The 18,868-nt window shown below is 37.7% G+C and overlaps 1 protein-coding gene across 1 annotated transcript; it reads right to left on the bottom strand.

Annotated features, from left to right (window-relative positions):
• Positions 1 to 1,414: 1,414 nt before the first annotated feature.
• On the bottom strand, positions 1,415 to 16,728 carry LOC139137352 (protein SCO1 homolog, mitochondrial-like). Its single transcript, XM_070705398.1, has 7 exons — positions 16,417 to 16,728; positions 15,327 to 15,449; positions 14,630 to 14,720; positions 10,457 to 10,654; positions 9,292 to 9,384; positions 5,685 to 5,800; positions 1,415 to 1,987 (listed from the first exon to the last, which is right to left on the bottom strand). Exons 1-7 carry the CDS (start codon positions 16,570 to 16,572, stop codon positions 1,856 to 1,858), a joined length of 909 nt encoding a protein of 302 aa, XP_070561499.1. The 5' UTR covers positions 16,573 to 16,728; the 3' UTR covers positions 1,415 to 1,855.
• Between the last annotated feature and the right edge of the window lie 2,140 nt (positions 16,729 to 18,868).

Genomic DNA, 18,868 nt, shown 5'->3' with positions numbered 1-18,868 from the left:
GAAATGTTCTAAAATATTCCTCAGCATTTTTGCTTTCAGTGGCATCTACTTGGTTTTATGATTACCAAATTAGAAAAAAAGAGAAAATTAAAAACAAGTTGGCTTTCACCAATTTTAATTCCTAATGTTTAAAACTTTCACCGTGAGTCTGCAAATATTCAGCATCATCAAATGAAAATGTATGCTGAACGTGTGCATGTACATGTACATCTCACTTTCCAGAAATATCTGGATATCTACAAATGATGTACCATTAAACTTCAAGATATACATCACTTTGCCAATTATCTGCTCCGCTGATTTTCTGTTCACCATTTCTAACTGACATCTTTGCTTGTCTTTGTGTGCATCATATGTATCAGTGAGACATAACGAAAAAAGTATTCATATTTAGTAATTAACTTTTCTTTAGAAATTTACAACCAGATATGTTTATTGCTACCCTTCCAAAAGTGTGCCACTTACAGTCCCTGCAAATCATTCTTTTTATAGTCACATAACCCGGAAATGATTTGTTATATAATCGATTAAATGTCCACTACAGTTCCTGCAACTTGTTAGACTGGATATGTCTATAATGTACCGTATAAGCATGCATGTATATATTAGGGGGGGCCATGGAAAAAAAACAGGAAAGATGAGGGGGGGCCATAGATTTTTTCTATAATTTACTAGGGGGGGCCATGGAAAAAAATCACCGAGAAAATAGAAAATCCTCCACCCTCCCCCTGGAAGTAAATTCTGAATCGTCCCTTACTACATGGGTCTTACGCACAGCATCAAAAACTCACTTGGCACAAGTTTTCCTATGCAAAGTACCAAAGGCATGCAAATGAAGTTCAGTTTGGCAGGTGTATGGTACAAACAGACAATGGCCGTACACCACTATAACAGACTTAGAGCATAATACATACATTTAAAGGCTATGAGGGTAACAGCATACATGTGTTTCCCCCAGAGAGTACATCACCTTGAAAGAGGTCTGTTTCATGAGGTTGCAGGCCGAGGGAGATACAGTTTGGGTCGACTCACCTACCCAAGGGAAAACAAATGTACGCTGTTACCCTCATGGCTTGTAAATGTTTTGTTATACACCTCATCCATTTTCCATAATTTCTTTGTTATCATGTCAGGGTCATAGTTGACACTGTCCTCTTAGCATGCATGGATGGTGATTTCAAACATAGCCAGGTAACAGTTGTCTGACCTATAACCCTGTCAGGTAACAGTTTAACAATCTAGTGAATGGCTTTTTACATGTAGCAGAATCAGTTCCATATTGATTCATACCATGTGACTGTAATTTGACGAATCATGACAGAGTTTGGATAATGGGTACTACAATCAACATTCAAGAATTATAAAGGAAAGCAATGTTGCAATCTATATCTCTAAGGAGGCAGAATACAATGTCTGAATGAATCTGATAATAGCTTTATTTCACACAAGTCATGATTGGCTGAGTAATGTACACTACTAATACAAATCATCAGAAAAAGATTGTAGTTCATTTTCAAATGAACCAACGTATTTGAGTTCCTTTCCAGCTTGAAGTCAGTAAGCTTTGCGACACTCAGCAGTCTGCCCCCATCACCATTTGCATAACACTTGTCCCCACCTGTCACAGCTGTTGTCATACTCCCAGCAACCAATAACTTGGGAACGCATGATGATCCACACATCTGCATTCCTGGGTCATGACGTCAGCAAGTCTATGCAAGGCGAAAATCACTCTCAAAATAAGAAGAGTTTTTGAAAATTGCTACTGCCCGAATATGATTCCATTACAGCACACAAAACTACTTAAAAGATGCCATTGTAAAAAAAATTTCGGAAATTTGTCTTTGTTTTGCAGTTATAGGTGTTTATACTTCCTCATGTGTCCCGCAATGCTATTAGCGATTTCACTCTTATTTTTGTTCTGTCCGTAGTAATCCACAAACTGTCCATCTGGGTTGATAAGGTACATGATGATAGTGTGATCAACCTGGAATTAATTTGAGAAAGATCTATTGTCAACTGCACAGAAGTGTGATGCTCAGTTAAAAGCTGCATGTGATGTGACACCTCTATCAATTATATTAATTAACCCTTTGAGTGCCAAAGTCAATTTTTGTCACCTTTATATAAAATGTGCCCCAATCAAATTTTTTCAGACTTTTGCCAACATTTTGGTAAACAAGTCATTGACAATGACATAGTCCCCACTTGTTATAGGAGTATTAGTCTTGAGAGGGCAGGGAAATGAGGTCATTAAGAAGTATCACTAAAGTGTATATGTTCAGATCTATGGACACATAGGTCTATGTCATTGTTTCCAATTTGAAACAAGAGGCATGTCTAAGTTATGGTTCTAAATCAGGAAAAAAGATCAAACCTCTAGCTGTATTGGCCAGCCAAGAAATACATATGTGCATAATAAATGAGGTACAAGATGTGACATCTTAAGGTCCATTATCCTATCAAAATTGAAGCGTAAAGAACTTGTGATTACTGAGTTATGCATATATATGCATATTCAAGGTCAAAGGTCATCAAGGTCACGTGACATTTTGAAAAAAAAAACATTGTATTGCTAATTAATCCATATATGCCAAAATTCAGACCTCTAGCTCTATTGGCTTGCCCACAATTATATATGCCATAATTGGGCATAATTAACGAGGTAAAGCATGTGTTGTCATAAGGTCTCCCATCCTACTAAATATAAAGGACATAGCACTTGTGGTTACTTATTTATTGACATAATCGTGTATTTTAGGTAAAAGGTTATCGAGGTCACATGACATTTTGTCAAAAAATTTCTATCCTATAGTCTATCCCTATATACTAAAAATCATACATTTACCTCTATTGGCTTGTTCAAAATTAGATATGCACATAATGAATGAGGTACAATATGTGGCGTCATAAGGTGTCCCATCATACCAAATATGAAGGGTGTAGCACTTGTGGTTACTGAGTTATGGACAAATATGTATATTTGAGGTCAAAGGTCACCAAGGTCACGTGACATTTTGTCAAAAAAATTGTATTGCTAAGTTATCCCTACATACCAAAAATCAGACCTCTAGCTCTATTGGCTCGCTCAAAATTAGATATGCACATAATTAATGAGGAACAATATGTGGCGTCATAAGGTGTCCCATCATACCATATATGAAGGGTGTAGCACTTGTGGTTACTGAGTTATGGACAAATATGTATATTTGAGGTCAAAGGTCACCAAGGTCACGTGACATTTTGTCAAAAAAATTGTATTGCTAAGTTATCCCTATATACCAAAAATCAGACCTCTAGCTTTATTCACTCACTCAAAATTAGATATGTGCATAATTAATGAGGTACAATATGTGGCGTCATAAGGTGTCCCATCATACCAAATATGAAGGGTGTAGCATTTGTGGTTACTGAGTTTTGGACAAATATGTATATTTGAGGTCAAAGGTCATTGAGGTCACATTACATTTTTTCAAAATAATTGTATTGCTAGGTTATCCCTATATACCAAAAATCAGACCTCTAGCTCTTTTGGCTCGCTCAAAATTACATATGCGCATAATTAATGAGGTACAATATGTGGCGTCATAAGGTGTCCCATCATACCAAATATGAAGAGTGTAGCACTTGTGGTTACTGAGTTATGCACAAATATGTATATTTGAGGTCAAAGGTCATTGAGATCACTTGACATTTTGTCAAAAAAATTGTATTGCTAAGTTATCCCTACATACCAAAAATCAGACCTCTGGCTCTATTGGCTCGCTCAAAATTAGATATGCACATAATTATGAGGTACAATATGTGGTGTCATAAGGTGTCCCATCATACCAAATATGAAGGGTGTAGCATTAGTGATTACTGAGTTATGGACAAATATGTATATTTGAGGTTAAAGGTCACCAAGGTCACGTGACATTTTGTCAAAAAAATTGTATTGCTAAGTTATCCATATATACCAAAAATCAGACCTCTAGCTCTATTGGTTCGCTCAAAATTAGATATGCACATAATTAATGAGGTACAATATGTGGCGTCATAGGGTGTCCCATCATACCATATATGAAAGATTTACCACTTGTGGTTACTGAGTTATGGACAAATATGTATATTCGAGGTCAAAGGTCACCAAGGTCACATGACATTTTGTCAAAGTGTCTGAGATATCTGCGTGAACGGATGGACTCACGGACTGACATGACCCAATCTATGAGCCCCCTGGACTTTATCTGTGGGGACTAAAAACTGTGTCACTGCATCCTTTTTGCAATATGAATACGAAGAGAAACTAAATTTTTATTTATCTTGGCCTTACACATGGGAGCCTATGTACTGCCTTATACATGGGAGTCTATGGACTGCCTTATACATGGGAGTCTATGGACTTCCTTATACATGGGAGTCTATGGACTGCCTTATACATGGGAGTCTATGGTCTGCCTTATACATGGGAGTCTATGGTCCGCCTTATACATGGGAGTCTATGGTCTGCCTTATACATGGGAGTCTATGGAGGTGAAAACTAAAAAGTCCTCTACCACGGCCAAATTTGATCGCATTGTGAAACAAATCGACGTGCATCTGTATGAGGTATGGTACTATCCTTGTACCAAGTTTGAACGAAATCGCTCCAGGCGTCTCTGAGATATCTGCGTGAACGGACGGACGCACGCACGGACGGACGGACGCACGGACGGACGCACGGACATGACCAAACCTATAAGTCCCCCCGGACGGTGTCCGTGGGGACTAAAACAGGTAGCTAATAAAATGTGATGTCCACTTGATCAAAAAATTATCAAAAAAATTACAGAAAAATTCATAAATAATGGTAAAATGTTGCACTGAAATTTAGGTGGGAAAAATTACAGCACTCAAGGGGTTAAAATTATTGTTACATATGTGATATTCCAAAACAGAAAATATAACCAATACAAACTACAAAACACATGATCATTTATAAGTCTATCATAATTTTTATTGTGATACATATTCTTGTCATGATTCCTGTACTGTAGGTTTACTAAATAGTTCACAATAACTTAAGAAAACAACAGCACCCTTACTGAACATATCCTGTCACAGGCTTGAGGGATACTATCAAATTATTGACTGTTTTGTTTTCATTTTCAAGAATAATTTTCAATTTTGAAGAAGAAATTTTTTGTATAAGGCTTATTGCTTGACACTTCTAATATGTTGCTATATGACCGACATGCTTACATGTAAGACAGAATCCACCCCAGGGAAAAATAGTTTGACAAGACTTGGCTGGTCCTTTATTTCTGTGGACTCTTTTTAAAGCTTGCTGCACAAATGAAGCTTTATTGGTTTTAACCAATTCCTTTCGGTGGAAATCAAAAATTTCATTTTTCCCATAAAGTTAATCTTTGACCTTCATGAATGGGAAAGAAATGCAGTTTTTCTACTCTAAGCAACATCATTGATCTTCTCACTTTTAAAGTACGATAACTCTCCAAGATTTGAAAAGGACAACTCAACAGAGCCTAAACAATTGTGAGAGATGAGACTTCAACAAAAAATATTTGAAGTTCACCGTTTCATTCAAAGTGAGAATGAAGTTACGATGGCAAACTTGCAGGCTAAAATAACGAACTAAAAGTTCTACAGCAACAAATACCGTCACAGCAAATGAATGCAGCAAATGAATGATAAACACTTACAATGTAGTCGTTGTCTTCATCTCTTGGTCCAGCACTGAAATACACTCTGTAGCCTCTGGCTGCTTCCTCAACTTTTTCTTTCGTGCCGGTCAAACCCAACAACTTGGGGTGAAATTCTGAAATGTGATAGACAGCAGGGAGTTACAGGGAGGATGGGAGAGCTGGGTAAACGTTCTGTACAGCGAAAAAAAATTCAGGTTTGAATGATGGTGTACGACTGCACTGTACATTTCACTTGTACTGAACCTGTAAGTCGCGACATATTTGTGCAAACTGTTTTGACATGAAATTCAACATGTTTGCCTCCAACTTTGTTCTCTTGGAGCGTTTGACAAGTTCAACCCTTAAAGTGCCATGCCCTAACATGTTCGATCACAGGCGACCCATAAAGTATTACTGAGATTTTCACACTGTTTTCTCTATCATTTTCTCTCCTTTCTTCATGCTCTGACTGATCGGAGTAAATAAAATAAATGGTTTATATAACCTAACCTAGCCTCTGTGACTCTTTATTTATTTTACACTCCATTATAATGGTACATGGACATATATCTCTCATATACACACATGCTGTAATTAATTAGTCAACACAACTAATTATGCTAATCCGTGGACTTATCAGAGGTTGGTCAACATCGGAAAGATAGTGATGTTAATGAAAAATAGCGCCAATGGCACTTGATCACAACTGGCACATTGTGAAACTACTCTATCTCTGGGTACACCTGTACATGAAATACTGAATGGGTAGGTGCTGCGGGTTTGGAGTTTGTCAGTAAATGCACACACAAAACAAAGTCCCGAAGTAGCGAATTCCAGCCATTTTCAAACCACACTGTTTGTCAGTGGGGTAAGCAATATTCGCAAAAATCACATTTCCAGGCTAATAGACTATGTTTTACGAAATCACACGTCCTTATCACAAAATAAAACGATCTTTGTCTTTAAATCAATGCGCCAGTAAACAGGTCCAGCAGCTAGTTATGTCATCAAGTCTGTAATGTTAAGGGTCATAACAAATGTGAGAAATCTAAAACATTAAATATGTTGTTTTTTATCAATTTTATTACCAAAAGCGCATGAAATCTCTGATACTTTGAATCAGCCATCCTGCATATTTCTAACATTCATCCAAACCTCATTTCTGTTCCACAACTCATTAAATAGTCCATAATGCAGGATTGGTGTACATTCCAAAAGTACATATATGAAAGACCCCTAAAATCAATTAGTTAAAGGGGGGTTAGAAATTTCCCAAAACTATCTAACCGCTGCTCCGTTTGGCTCCATTTTTCGGAATCGGAACCTTGTAATCAGTCTGAATATCTGTACCAAATATCAATGCAGTCTGTTCAGCGGTTTTTGACTTTTTGTCGTTTACGGAAAATGGACACTGAGTCTGTCTGACAGCGGTTGAAGCTAACCCTATATCGCAACTTCCAGATGTGATAATGACCTATGGTCATTATGTTAAAAAATATCGCCAATGGCGCTTGGACATAATGACCGCCTAGTATTATCGGCATTTATCAACAACCACTCTCACTGTGAATTAGACAGACCACGAAGTCAATGAGCAACATATAGCTGAAAGACTATTTTTCACATTGCGATTTTAAGCTAATTTTTATGAGAAAAGAGACATGTATATGTATATGGAGAAATAGCAGAAGACATATTTGTAAATTGTTTGTTAAGTGACAATCATATATGCATCTCTTGAAATTTTGTGGTTATAAGGTATAACACTAGTGTAAGAATAATGAGGTTAGAATAAGTTAGTAAAGCTAAGTTGACAGTAATTAAGATTACAAAATTATACACTAAGCTGGGGAAATCTGATTGATATAAATGTTGAAAAGTAGCAAAGTCATGGTCATCTTTTGTCTAATACCTTGTGTAAGTTCATGAACTTTTCATAAATCTTGCTGTAGATTTGTTGCTAATGGGCAATAACTGTGTTTCAGATCATTCCAGAGCAATCCATCCATGACAGCTTTAAATTGTAATATACTTCTATTTAAAGGAGAGAAACTTCTCAAATAATTTTTTTCCCTGTAATTTGCTGTGAGAACACATGGACAGATGCTCAGGACTCTATGCTGGTGCTACCTTGATAACTAACCTACAACTTGTAACGTCATTGTCTAACCTGTTCACCCCAATTTCCTGTAGACAGGTCCACACTCTCCATTGATAACAATGGGTTTGGGCCATACCATTGTAGTGAAAGACTGTAACATGTGAGGTTGTGGATACTTAATCTCTGGAATGTCAAAGTCTGTATATTGACTCAAGGATGTTTACTTAACAAATGCCTAGGGTCATCTCAAAAGTGAGAATCTAAACTATGAAATATGTTTTTTTTTAATGCTTTTGATGCCCAAAAGAGCATAGAAATCTCTTATACTTCGAATCAGTCATCCTGCATATTTCTAACATTCATCAAACCTCATTTCTGTTCCACAACTCATAAACAGTCCACAATGCAGGATTGGTGTACATTCCAAAACTACATATATGAAAGACCCCTAAAATCAATTAGTTAAAAAGGGGGGTTACAAATTTCCCAAAACTATCTAACCGCCGCTCCGTTTGGCTCCATTTTTGGGAATTGGAACCTTGGAACCAGTCTATGTATCGGTATCAAATATCAACGCAGTCTGTTCAGCAGTTTTTGAATTTTTGTCGTTTACGGAAATGGACGACATCAAACACCGGTTGAAACCACCTCTATATCACAACTTCCAGTTGTGATAAAAAGGAGTTACCATTCCTATCTTTCGTGATGTTGACCAACCCGTAAAATCCCTGATAAGTCCACGGATTAGCATAATTAGTTGTGTTGACTAATTAATTACAGCATGTGTGTATATGAGAGATATATGTCCATGTACCATTATAATGGAGTGTAAAATAAATAAAGAGTCACAGAGGCTAGGTTAGGTTATATAACCATTTATTTTATTTACTCCGATCAGTAAGAGCATGAAGAAAAGAGAGAAAATGATAGAGAAAACAGTGTGAAAATCTCAGTAATACTTTATGGGTCGCCTGTGGTTCGATCTTGCAATATCCTACCCTTTGAACCCCTTCAGTAGCATACACAGTACTAATGATATCCCATGATTCATTGTTATTTGTAACATTGAAGATTCCTCAGTGAAGTCCACCATGTCTCCCATATGTAGTCAAATTCATAGACTAATTGTAAAACTTCTGAAAACATACTTTTAAGGACACATTCTCCTCAATTCCCATTTTGAATGATTTGGAAAATTATATTTTTACGGTTATTGTACCATAAATTTGAAATATTCACTGAAATATCTAAAGGGACTTTTCATAGATATAATCAAACACCAGTTCTGAAGAATTCTTGATGGCAAGTTTCTGACCCACAATGTAACAAACTTGATTGGTGATAAGACACAAATATGGTAAAACCCGTCAAAACTGAACCATTCAGGAACCAAAAAAAAGTATTTGTTCGGCAGTGGTATTCAGTTTGTAGAGGTTCTTTTAAAATGGACACCTATGTGAATAGACTGGAAAAAGTGTTCAGTTTGGACAGGTTTCCTGTGTAGAAAGGTTTTGCCGTTCTGACCTTTGACATACTGTTCCATGACCTTTGGACTGTCTCTCTCTGGATCAATGGTTACAAATACAGGAGTCACATCATCTATGGTTTTAATTGCATCTGAAATATAAATGGACACAGGTCTTACAGTCGCTGTTGACTGTAAAATCATACACCCTCGAGAAAGGGTCTATGGTGAAATTATTAAGATTGCCTGCAAGTTATGCCTTTTTTATAAAGATTGCAAGTTATGCCTTTTTTATAAAGATCGCATTGCCGCAACTCATCATGCATTTTTCTTGATATGACAGGATTTTGAGGAAAACAAAATCAACACTTTGAAGTATACTTACCTCGAATCTCCTCTCATTAGAATATTTACAAAATATACAAACATAATATGTACATGTATGTCTAAGATGTAAAAAGAATAATTATTATTCTGATATGATAGTTGAAAGAAGTCATCAAAGTGGCCACTGAGGGCCCACTTTGCAGAAATGTGAATACTCATTGCAGACAGTCATTTGACACCTTTGTTGAACATTCAGAAATAAGCTGTTGACTTCATTCATTTCCTTTTGTAAAATGAAATGCCACTGACATTTAAGTTCTTAAATATAACAGAATGTCACTCCTAAATTTGATCATTATATAAATCAGCAATGAGCAGTTAAGACAGCTGGGACATTTCTGGAAATTTGCTGAATGTTTTCTTGCTTTGAAATTGCACCAGTTATTATAGTGACTTTCAGCAAGGCAGAGACTGGCAGCCATCATGAAAGCACCCCCACAGCAGGGCTCGGTCACACACACTGTGTATCAATTTTGCCTTTATGTGTTTACTGTACTTATTGAATGTGTACTTGATATACAAGATGAACATCAGACCTATTCTGAAGATGTTCTTATGATGGCTGCAAATTCAAAACACACTGGAAACATAGTTTCTCTACTGTCTATGCTCCAACTCACTAATAAATGCTGCAATTTCAAGAAAAGTCTGAGCAATGTCAAGTTCATTTTAAAATGAAATAATTTCTGTAGTAAGCACTTTAGAGACATGTAGGGATTCAAGACTTTGAAATAATACCTTAATCTACACATTTTGTCATAACTTGTTGCTGTGTGTAGAGGTTTCGCTGGACCCCCTTTTGGAAAATTGGGAGATATTCATGAAAGGAGTACCTACTTATACTGTCAACTGCTTCACACATCTTTTCAAGTTCATCTGGGCATATATCTGGACAGTGTGTAAAACCAAAATACAAGAGAAACCATTTGCCCAGGAAGTCTTTGCTGGAACAGGGCTTTCCATTGTGGTCGATCAGATCAAATGGTCCACCAATGGCTGCCTTGCCGAGTGACTTCGTTCTCTCTCTTTCAGCAACTTTCACGGAGAGAAATTATCGAAATGAGTTCATTAGTGACCATGATATTTCTCTGAAACATGAGTGAAAACTGATAACTTTGACAGCTTGTAGCGATGACTAGAGTATGCAAGATTACTAGTTTCATGAGGGCGGGTACACCTGTGCAGTAGACGGCTCCATCTCGGCCGAGAGAAGTATTAACAACCTCATCAGACAAACAGGAAACATTTTCACCATTTTCATAACCTTATTCAATTCATCAAAACTGGCAAAAGAGAAGTATTTCAGTGAAAGTGTCACAGCATTGTAAGGGGACATCAGATGAAAAACATTTTTGGATAATAACTGGTATGTATTCAGTAGAAACTTCAAAGAAAGAAGCAATTATCTCATTCGAGGCTTTGTAAAATCATAACTTTCCCTGGGATTCAATGTTACTGTTTCGAAAATTTCACAGGATTGAAATTCACAGAGAACAATGGAATCTATTGTTATTTAACATTTTTGTTTGAATTACATTCAGATTTCACAATCACTTCTGGTGAGAGGACTTTCTACATAATAAAGTTAACAAGTCATCGTTGATGACACAGTCCCCACTTGTTAATAATGGGTACTTTGATTACATGTCCTCAGAGAGGATAGAGTCCTCTTCATTAATTAGGTCTGTGATAAAAATACTTTGATACAGATGGCGCTCAATGGCCAAGAATGAGTTCCATGGTGATGAAAACATAAAACCAATGTAGGCCACCATCCTAAAGTTCATAAAATGAGTCAACTAGGAATTAATCAACAGGATGTTGCAAAACATTTTTGCATACAATTCTATCACTTGACAGATTATCACTGGTACCATATTTCATAAAGTTTGATGCAGTATTTCAACACTTATTTACAACACTATGAGATCAACATCTGTATCAAGTTTCATCACATTTGACGCTGTATTAATTTGTGGCTATATCATCCTAATTAGGAAAGTTCATTACTTATGCAATTACAAATTAATTAAAATGACACTGATGTTCAATGTTCAATGTTAAAGCAATGTGACCTTAACATCAGTATAAAGTTTCATGAATTTGATGCAGTACGTATTTCTTGACATATAAGCCTACTTACGAAAATTCAATAATTGACATGTTGTGCTACATGACGTGAAACAAATTGACGAGCATATGTATGAAATAGGTCAATGTCCTTGTACCAACTTTGAATGATACTGGTGGAAATATGTCTGAATTATAGCTCTGTACATCTGAAAATTGTAACAAAATCACCGCCATGCAGCGATATTTGATTTTACTGTTTAAAAAATCAACATGTATATGTATGACGTAAGTCAATGTACATGTACCAACTTTGAATAAGATCAGTTGAGACTTAATTGCCAGAGTTATGGCTCTCGACATGAAACAACCATAACAAAATTGCTACCATGTGGCCACATAGGACCATCTCGTGAAACCAATCGACATACATATGTATAAATAAGTCAATGTCCTGTTAACCAACTTTGAATAAATTTGCTTGATACATGTCTGAGTTATGGTTCCGGACATGAAAAAATCGGAAAAAAAAGGCCACACGGCGGCCATATTGGATTGTATCATAAAACAAATCAATGTGCATATGTATGACATAGGTCAATGTCCTTGTACTAAGTTTGAATAAAATCTGTGAATAAAATTAGTTGAGACATGCCAAGTTTTGGCTAAGGACACGAAAAAATTGTAACAAAATGGCTGCCATGCAGCCATATTGGATCATATCAAGAAACAAATTGACATACATATGTATGACATAGGTTAATGTCCTTGTACCAACTTTGAATAAAATCGGTTAAGATATGCCTTAGAGTATTATGGCCCTTGACATGAAAAAAATCGTAACAAAATGGCTGCAAGGCAGCCATATTGGATCGTATCACATAACACATTGACATGCATATGTATGACATTAGTTAATCTCCTTGTACCAACTTTGAATAAAATCCGTTGAAACATGTCTGAGTTATTGCTCTGTACATGAAAACATCGTAATACAATGGCTGCCTATCTAGCGGCCATATTGGATCGTATCACATAACAAACAAATCGACGTACATATGTAAGAAATAGGTCAATGTCCTTGTACCAACTTTGAATAAAATCGGTTAAGATATGCCTGAGTTATGCCTCTGCATATGAAAAAATCGTAACAAAATGGCCACTAAGCAGCCATATTGGATCGTATCACAAAACAAATTGACATGCATATCTATGACATTGGTCAATGTCCTTGTACCAACTTTGAATAAAATCGGTTAAAACATGTCTGAGTTATGGCACTGTATATGAAAATATTGTAATAAAATGGCCGCCTGGCGACCATATTGGATCGTATCACAAAACAAATCAACATGCATATCTATGACATTGGTCAATGACCTTGTACCAATGCTTGATAAAATCGGTTGCAACATGTCTGAGTTATGGCTCTGTACATGAAAAAATCGTAATAAAATGGCCGCCTGGCGGCCATATTGGATCGTATCGCAAAACAAATTGATGTGCATATCTATGACATTGGTCAATGTCCTTGTACCAACTTTGAATAAAATCGGTTGAAACATGTCTGAGTTATGGCTCTGTACATGAAAAAATCGTAATAAAATGGCCGCCTGGCGGCCATATTGGATCGTATCACAAAACAAAATGACGTGCATATCTATGACATTGGTCAATGTCCTTGTACCAACTTTGAATAAAATTGGTTGAAACATGTCTGAGTTATGGCTCTGTACATGAAAAAATCGTAATAAAATGGCCGCCTGGCGGCCATATTGGATCGTATCACAAAACAGATTGATGTGCGTCTGTATGACATATGAAGTAATCCTTGTACCAAGTTTGAATGAAATCGCTTCTTGCATCTCTGAGATATCTGCGTGAACGGACGGACGCACACACGCACGCACGCACGCACGGACGCACACACGCACGGACATGACCAAACCTATAAGTCCCCCCGGACGGTGTCCGTGGGGACTAATAATGGAAAGAAAGCTGAGCTCTCTCATAAGGAAGGAAAGCTCTCTCATAAGTTGCATGTCTCTGAGAGATAAATAGAAAGACGTTTTGAAGAACAATAATTTTAAGGTAGAATGCGCCTCAGGGACAGATATTCAGACTCTAAAATTTTAGCAATATTCTTTTAATCTACCACTTGTTGGGGCTCTTTTTGAAGCTCTTGGAGTAACTTAGTTTTCACCAGCTTAGTTTTGTGAAAATCCGGAATTTTCTACTCCCTTATAGAGATAACTCAGGGATGGCGGCCATTTTGAATTTCAAAATTTTGGTAAATATTGGGTACTTTGTTTGTCTAGTGCCAAAATTTGCATTGTGACCCCTGATTTTTCTCCTTAATTTTGAAGAGAATCGTTGCATTTTTGCTTGAGGAAAGTCTGACCAAAGTTTTTAAGTCTCTCATTTTCGAGACGCAAACTACCTTTACATGAATTTAGAATTCTTTTCTCGGGCAGGTTGATCACCACATTATCTTTTTCGCCTTTTGAAATTCTGTATAGCCATTCAATAGCAAGCTATTGGGTAGCAAAAGAGCCGTAACTTCTTATTCTTCTTTAAAAAGAATGTTAAAACACCCACTATTCAGCTTGTCAAAACAGCATCTACATGTATATGTGTAACATGCATTTCTATTGTTTACATTTGAATTCTAGTCCAGACCAGAATTCAACTGTCAAAGATAACAATGGAAGGCATGCTGCATTGACAAGCTGAATACTGTGTATCTCAACATGCTATTGGGAGTAGAACAAACAACTGAAGTTGACATTAAAAAAATAGCAAGAAATTGATCAATAGTAACAGTTACTGACCCTTTAAATGTAACTTGAGCAGTTTTGATGAATGGCAAAACAACTGTCATTTACACTGTATGTATATCACTGGACTACAACATTTATCAACGGCAGGAATACTGCTTACCCATTTCCTTTTCATGCTTTACATACTTCATACCGACTAAAAGAACTGTACCAAGTGTTACAGTGATAAGCAGCGATTTCCACGTAACAGGCTGCAACGTGAAAAAAAAAAAAATTGTACCAGGCTTGTAAATGATGAGGTTACAAGAACTTTTATTTAATCAAGGTAGAATCAGTCTCAAGGATTTACGGTAGAATCATAATAGAGGGACCATGGTAGAATATACAGTGTTTGGAGATTCCTTATTCCTGCCAATACCAGAGTTATTTCAGTGTACGTGATTTCTTGCCAATATGTAGAGACTGCAGCTCACGAAAGTTGGCAGGACGGGTTAATTTCAGATTGGATTTATGCTGTTCACCCCAATTCCCTGTAAAAGGGTCCAAAAATCATCATTGATAACAATGGACTTGGACGAAACCATGGAGTTGAAAGGGTTAAGGTTATAATTTGTCAATAACTTGATGCAAGCGTACGTCTGTGAAATATTAATAGATTACAATACTGTTTGAGTTGGACTACTGTGGACTTGAAAATGAGGATATGGAAATTTTTGCCATCTAGTGGCAGATAAAGGTATTCTAGAATTGGGAAGGAACTGATGCTTTTGAGAATTATTCCCCATTTTTACCAACTGTTTTCAACACCCCTCCCGAGATAATACTGGCCCATTTTCCAAAATCCATTTCATACTTACACCTCTATCTTTTGAACCATCTTTATCTGTCCTGGGTTTCTCTTCGGTTGCAAAATGTTGATGTATGAACAAAGAGACCGTCGGAGTTTTTCTGCATAGACCTGGTACTGATGGTGATGTAGCCTGCAAGAAAGATAGAAATATCAGATCAGTTCCAAGGACTGAGCACATCGCCGTAAACCACTTGCCTCTTAATACGGCAACAGCTTAGCGCTACCCGTTAAGAGGTTTTGCGTAGGTCAGCGGAATGGAAATTATTGCTCTGGCTCGCGAGAATGACTGAGCAGGGAGGTTGCCCCAATCTAACATAAAATAAATTTAAGGCAACTTTTATACAGCAATTTAATGGTGGCAATTGCCACAACAAAGGGATTTAGCGATCATACCACAGTAAATTCAACACCGTTTTCAGGTTTTACAACTAAGGAAAGAGTCTGGATATCTAGAGTCACCACTTCCCTCACGACTCAAACCGTTTAGTGTAGGCTCCCTGAGCTTTATAAATTAATTTAACTACTCCGAAGTCTGGTACAGAATCTGTGAGAAAATAATACTGCAGATCATGCTCCATGGCATGCTCTAGGTAAGCCCTCCTCGTTACGGGACGTGGTGATGCTGGGAACACACAGCATGATATGCAGGGCTAGCTCCATGTTTCTGAGATTGGGGGATGGGGTGGGGGTGGGGTAGGGGTATGGACCAGATTAGTTGCCATACAACACCCTTTCCCTTTATCTAGTTTGTCATTGCTGGGAATAAGCAATATGGCAAAACTGACGATTAGTGGACACATCGAAATTTTGTTTGCATTGTAAGTAACCTAGGGAGTCTACTCGTACCATCACTTCTTATTTTAGATCCCCCTAAGGAAATCATTTTTAGTTTAAAAGGTGTGTCCACTGATTTTCAGTCGTCCTTTCATAGAACTCAGTGTCAATATCATTTCACCGCAGCGCCGGGTTCACAGTCCTGTGATAGGACACGGTTTGGCCGTGGATAGGATGAAGGCAAAAAGACCGGTTCAAAATTTGAACACTGCAACTCGCAATTGTTAATCGGATAAAATTAAATGTAACGTTCGAAATCTTACCCTTATGTCGCTGAAACGGATCCCGCACCGTGTAATGGGAATATAACCCACAAACCGGACATGGGGACAACCTGTTGTCCGTGAGATCCCAGCCAATATCGGTAACCTACGAATTCTACAAAAATTCAAACTTGCGACCTTTACGACGCGTTCCATTGCAGACTCTTTGTTTCTAGGTAAAATTTGAAACGGAAAAACAAATATCTACACTTCTTCGGACCAATGCACTCCCTCTTCAGGAACTAGAATGCTTGTCACCATCACGTTGAGTAACACATGTAAGTCGCCATTTTGGACCCTCTAAGTTGCTATGGGAAATTCTGAAGTTGTGTAATCATATGCCCGTGGGGGTCCGAGCCAAGATCACCACCGAGGCAAGGCACATATCGATGAAACGTTCGAGAGATTACTTCCACAATGCGTGACGTATATTGGAGACTTCGCTCTTGAATAACATATTTTAAGAGATCATTATATTGAACCTGGAGCATGTGTGATGGATGACAAATCTGCGAAAATGTATTTCAGTAAAAACGAAGTGATGATTAATAGGCGGGTTGAGGGCGATAAACATGCAGCAATCCTTGAACCCCAGCGACGAGCTATCTGCATTGTGTAACTGAGTTTGCCCATACGTGGAGGTAGTATTAAAACAAACACTTCAAGCAATGTGAGCTGACATAACAAGAATGCAAACTACTGTACACTTGACCTTTGCGAATCCCATAAGGCTTCCGTGACAAACACTCAGGAAGGGCCCGGGGTTTCAAAGAAACTTTCTCTGATTTTTTGAAGTAACCCCTAACAACCAAGTCACCCCAGTCCATGGTACTCATAAACGTTTTAAAATCTCCCTTCCCAAATACAAATTACATCTTCGTGCGTGACAGGTGGTGACAGACCTCACATTTCATTTTTTTATATGGCAAACACCAATTTTCACTTCACTGGTAATAAGAGCAAAACTGGTCGCTGGAAAAAACAAATTGGAAACTAGGTGATCTCTTCTTACTGTCAACTAAATTTACGATGAGTGCAAAATCGTGCATTCGAGCAAAGATAGTATCTATTGACGAGTTCTCTGAAATATTGTCGCAGGAAGGAGTACCCTCTTCCTGAATGAAAAAGTTTTCAAAATGTAAACACATGTCGGATCGATTCTGTGCATTCTTATATTCTTGAAAAACTGGGAAAGACAGTTTTGTTTGCATGTGATGATGGACATGGCCATAGAGACACGGGGCATGATTATAAACTGAATAGCTGACTTTCCGAAAGAGCAGAAGGAATAGAAAGTATAGGAGACTTCACATCAAATACCAGAAGTCCATAGATTTTTCAGGAAATGTGTTCAGTATGACAATAACGCAGAGGATTGCAGAACCGAAAAACATCGGTTACATTTCCCCATCCAAAAAATTACACACAAAAAACCCAAACCAATACAAGATATCACGGGTAAGTAGGTACATGTAAAGTGTAGGTGAAACTGCCCTGAAAAATGCCTGGGATCGTCGGCTTGTTCTACGGTAGGTCGGGCTGCTAGGAACACACACACACACACACACACACACACACACACACACACATTTTTATATTTTGCCAAAGTACAGAGGAACTTTTGAGTTGTTCGAAACCACCCGCTGGCTACGATTAACATATAAGTTAATGCTCCGGGTTTCTGTCTAGCCCACCCCTTCACAAGAAACCAAACCGCCCAGTCCTCGTCGGCACAGACTTCCCTCTGCCCTGTGTTGATTATGATTTCGTCTCGCAGCCGCGCGCGACAACCAAAATAGTCTGTGAAGGATCTATCGCAGATTTATAAGACATCACAAACAAACGACAGCAACTCCGTTGACAAATTGGAAAAGTTGCATGCTGTCAAAACTATCCTACTCACTATCTGTCGCCATTTTTTCGATTTCTCATGATGTGAAAATTACTATATCCCTGAACGTGAATAGGATGGCGACAAATGCCCCCGACCGAATAGAAATAACCCTCACGCTTCACGAACATCTTTCCACTCGATTTGTTTCGTCCGTTGCATGTGGTTGATAGCCAAGTGTGTACCATCGCTGTACAATGTCGAGTTTAAGTGCCCGGATTCAATACAACTGTATTCAAGATCATTCAGACTCGAAATCTGTTTCACGCAAGCACACCATACGGGCTACGATGAAAAGCTCCAGTCTAGACGTTTTTTGATGTTCCGTATTGTTTGCCCGATAATCCTCGCAGCCATGCAAAAGAAACTGAATTTCAGCATTCGCGCCAATCCATCCATGCAAAAAGTACTAATCTTCCTATACATGGAAGACCTTCAGTTTCATCCATTGTTCATTGGGGATAGACATGACATCTGGGTTTACATTTGTGTTAATCTACAGAATCGAAGGCTAAGATTGCCAAAGGAAAGTTTCTTTTGACCTCTACTGAGGTCATATTG

This window comes from Ptychodera flava, chromosome 7 (genome assembly GCF_041260155.1).
Source record: "Ptychodera flava strain L36383 chromosome 7, AS_Pfla_20210202, whole genome shotgun sequence".
Taxonomy (NCBI): domain Eukaryota; kingdom Metazoa; phylum Hemichordata; class Enteropneusta; family Ptychoderidae; genus Ptychodera; species Ptychodera flava.
This window is presented reverse-complemented; position numbering and strand designations above follow the sequence as displayed.

Excerpts from the sequence above, each read along its gene's own strand:
- LOC139137352 (XM_070705398.1), bottom strand. The coding sequence starts at position 16,572 with ATGGAACGCGTCGTAAAGGTCGCAAGTTTGAATTTTTGTAGAATTCGT. Across the intron at positions 14,721-15,326 it reads ATGGTTCAAAAGATAGAGGT|CCTGTTACGTGGAAATCGCT; the intron begins GTAAGTATGAAA and ends TTCACGTTGCAG. Across the intron at positions 5,801-9,291 it reads CATGGAACAGTATGTCAAAG|AATTTCACCCCAAGTTGTTG; the intron begins GTCAGAACGGCA and ends ATCACATTTCAG.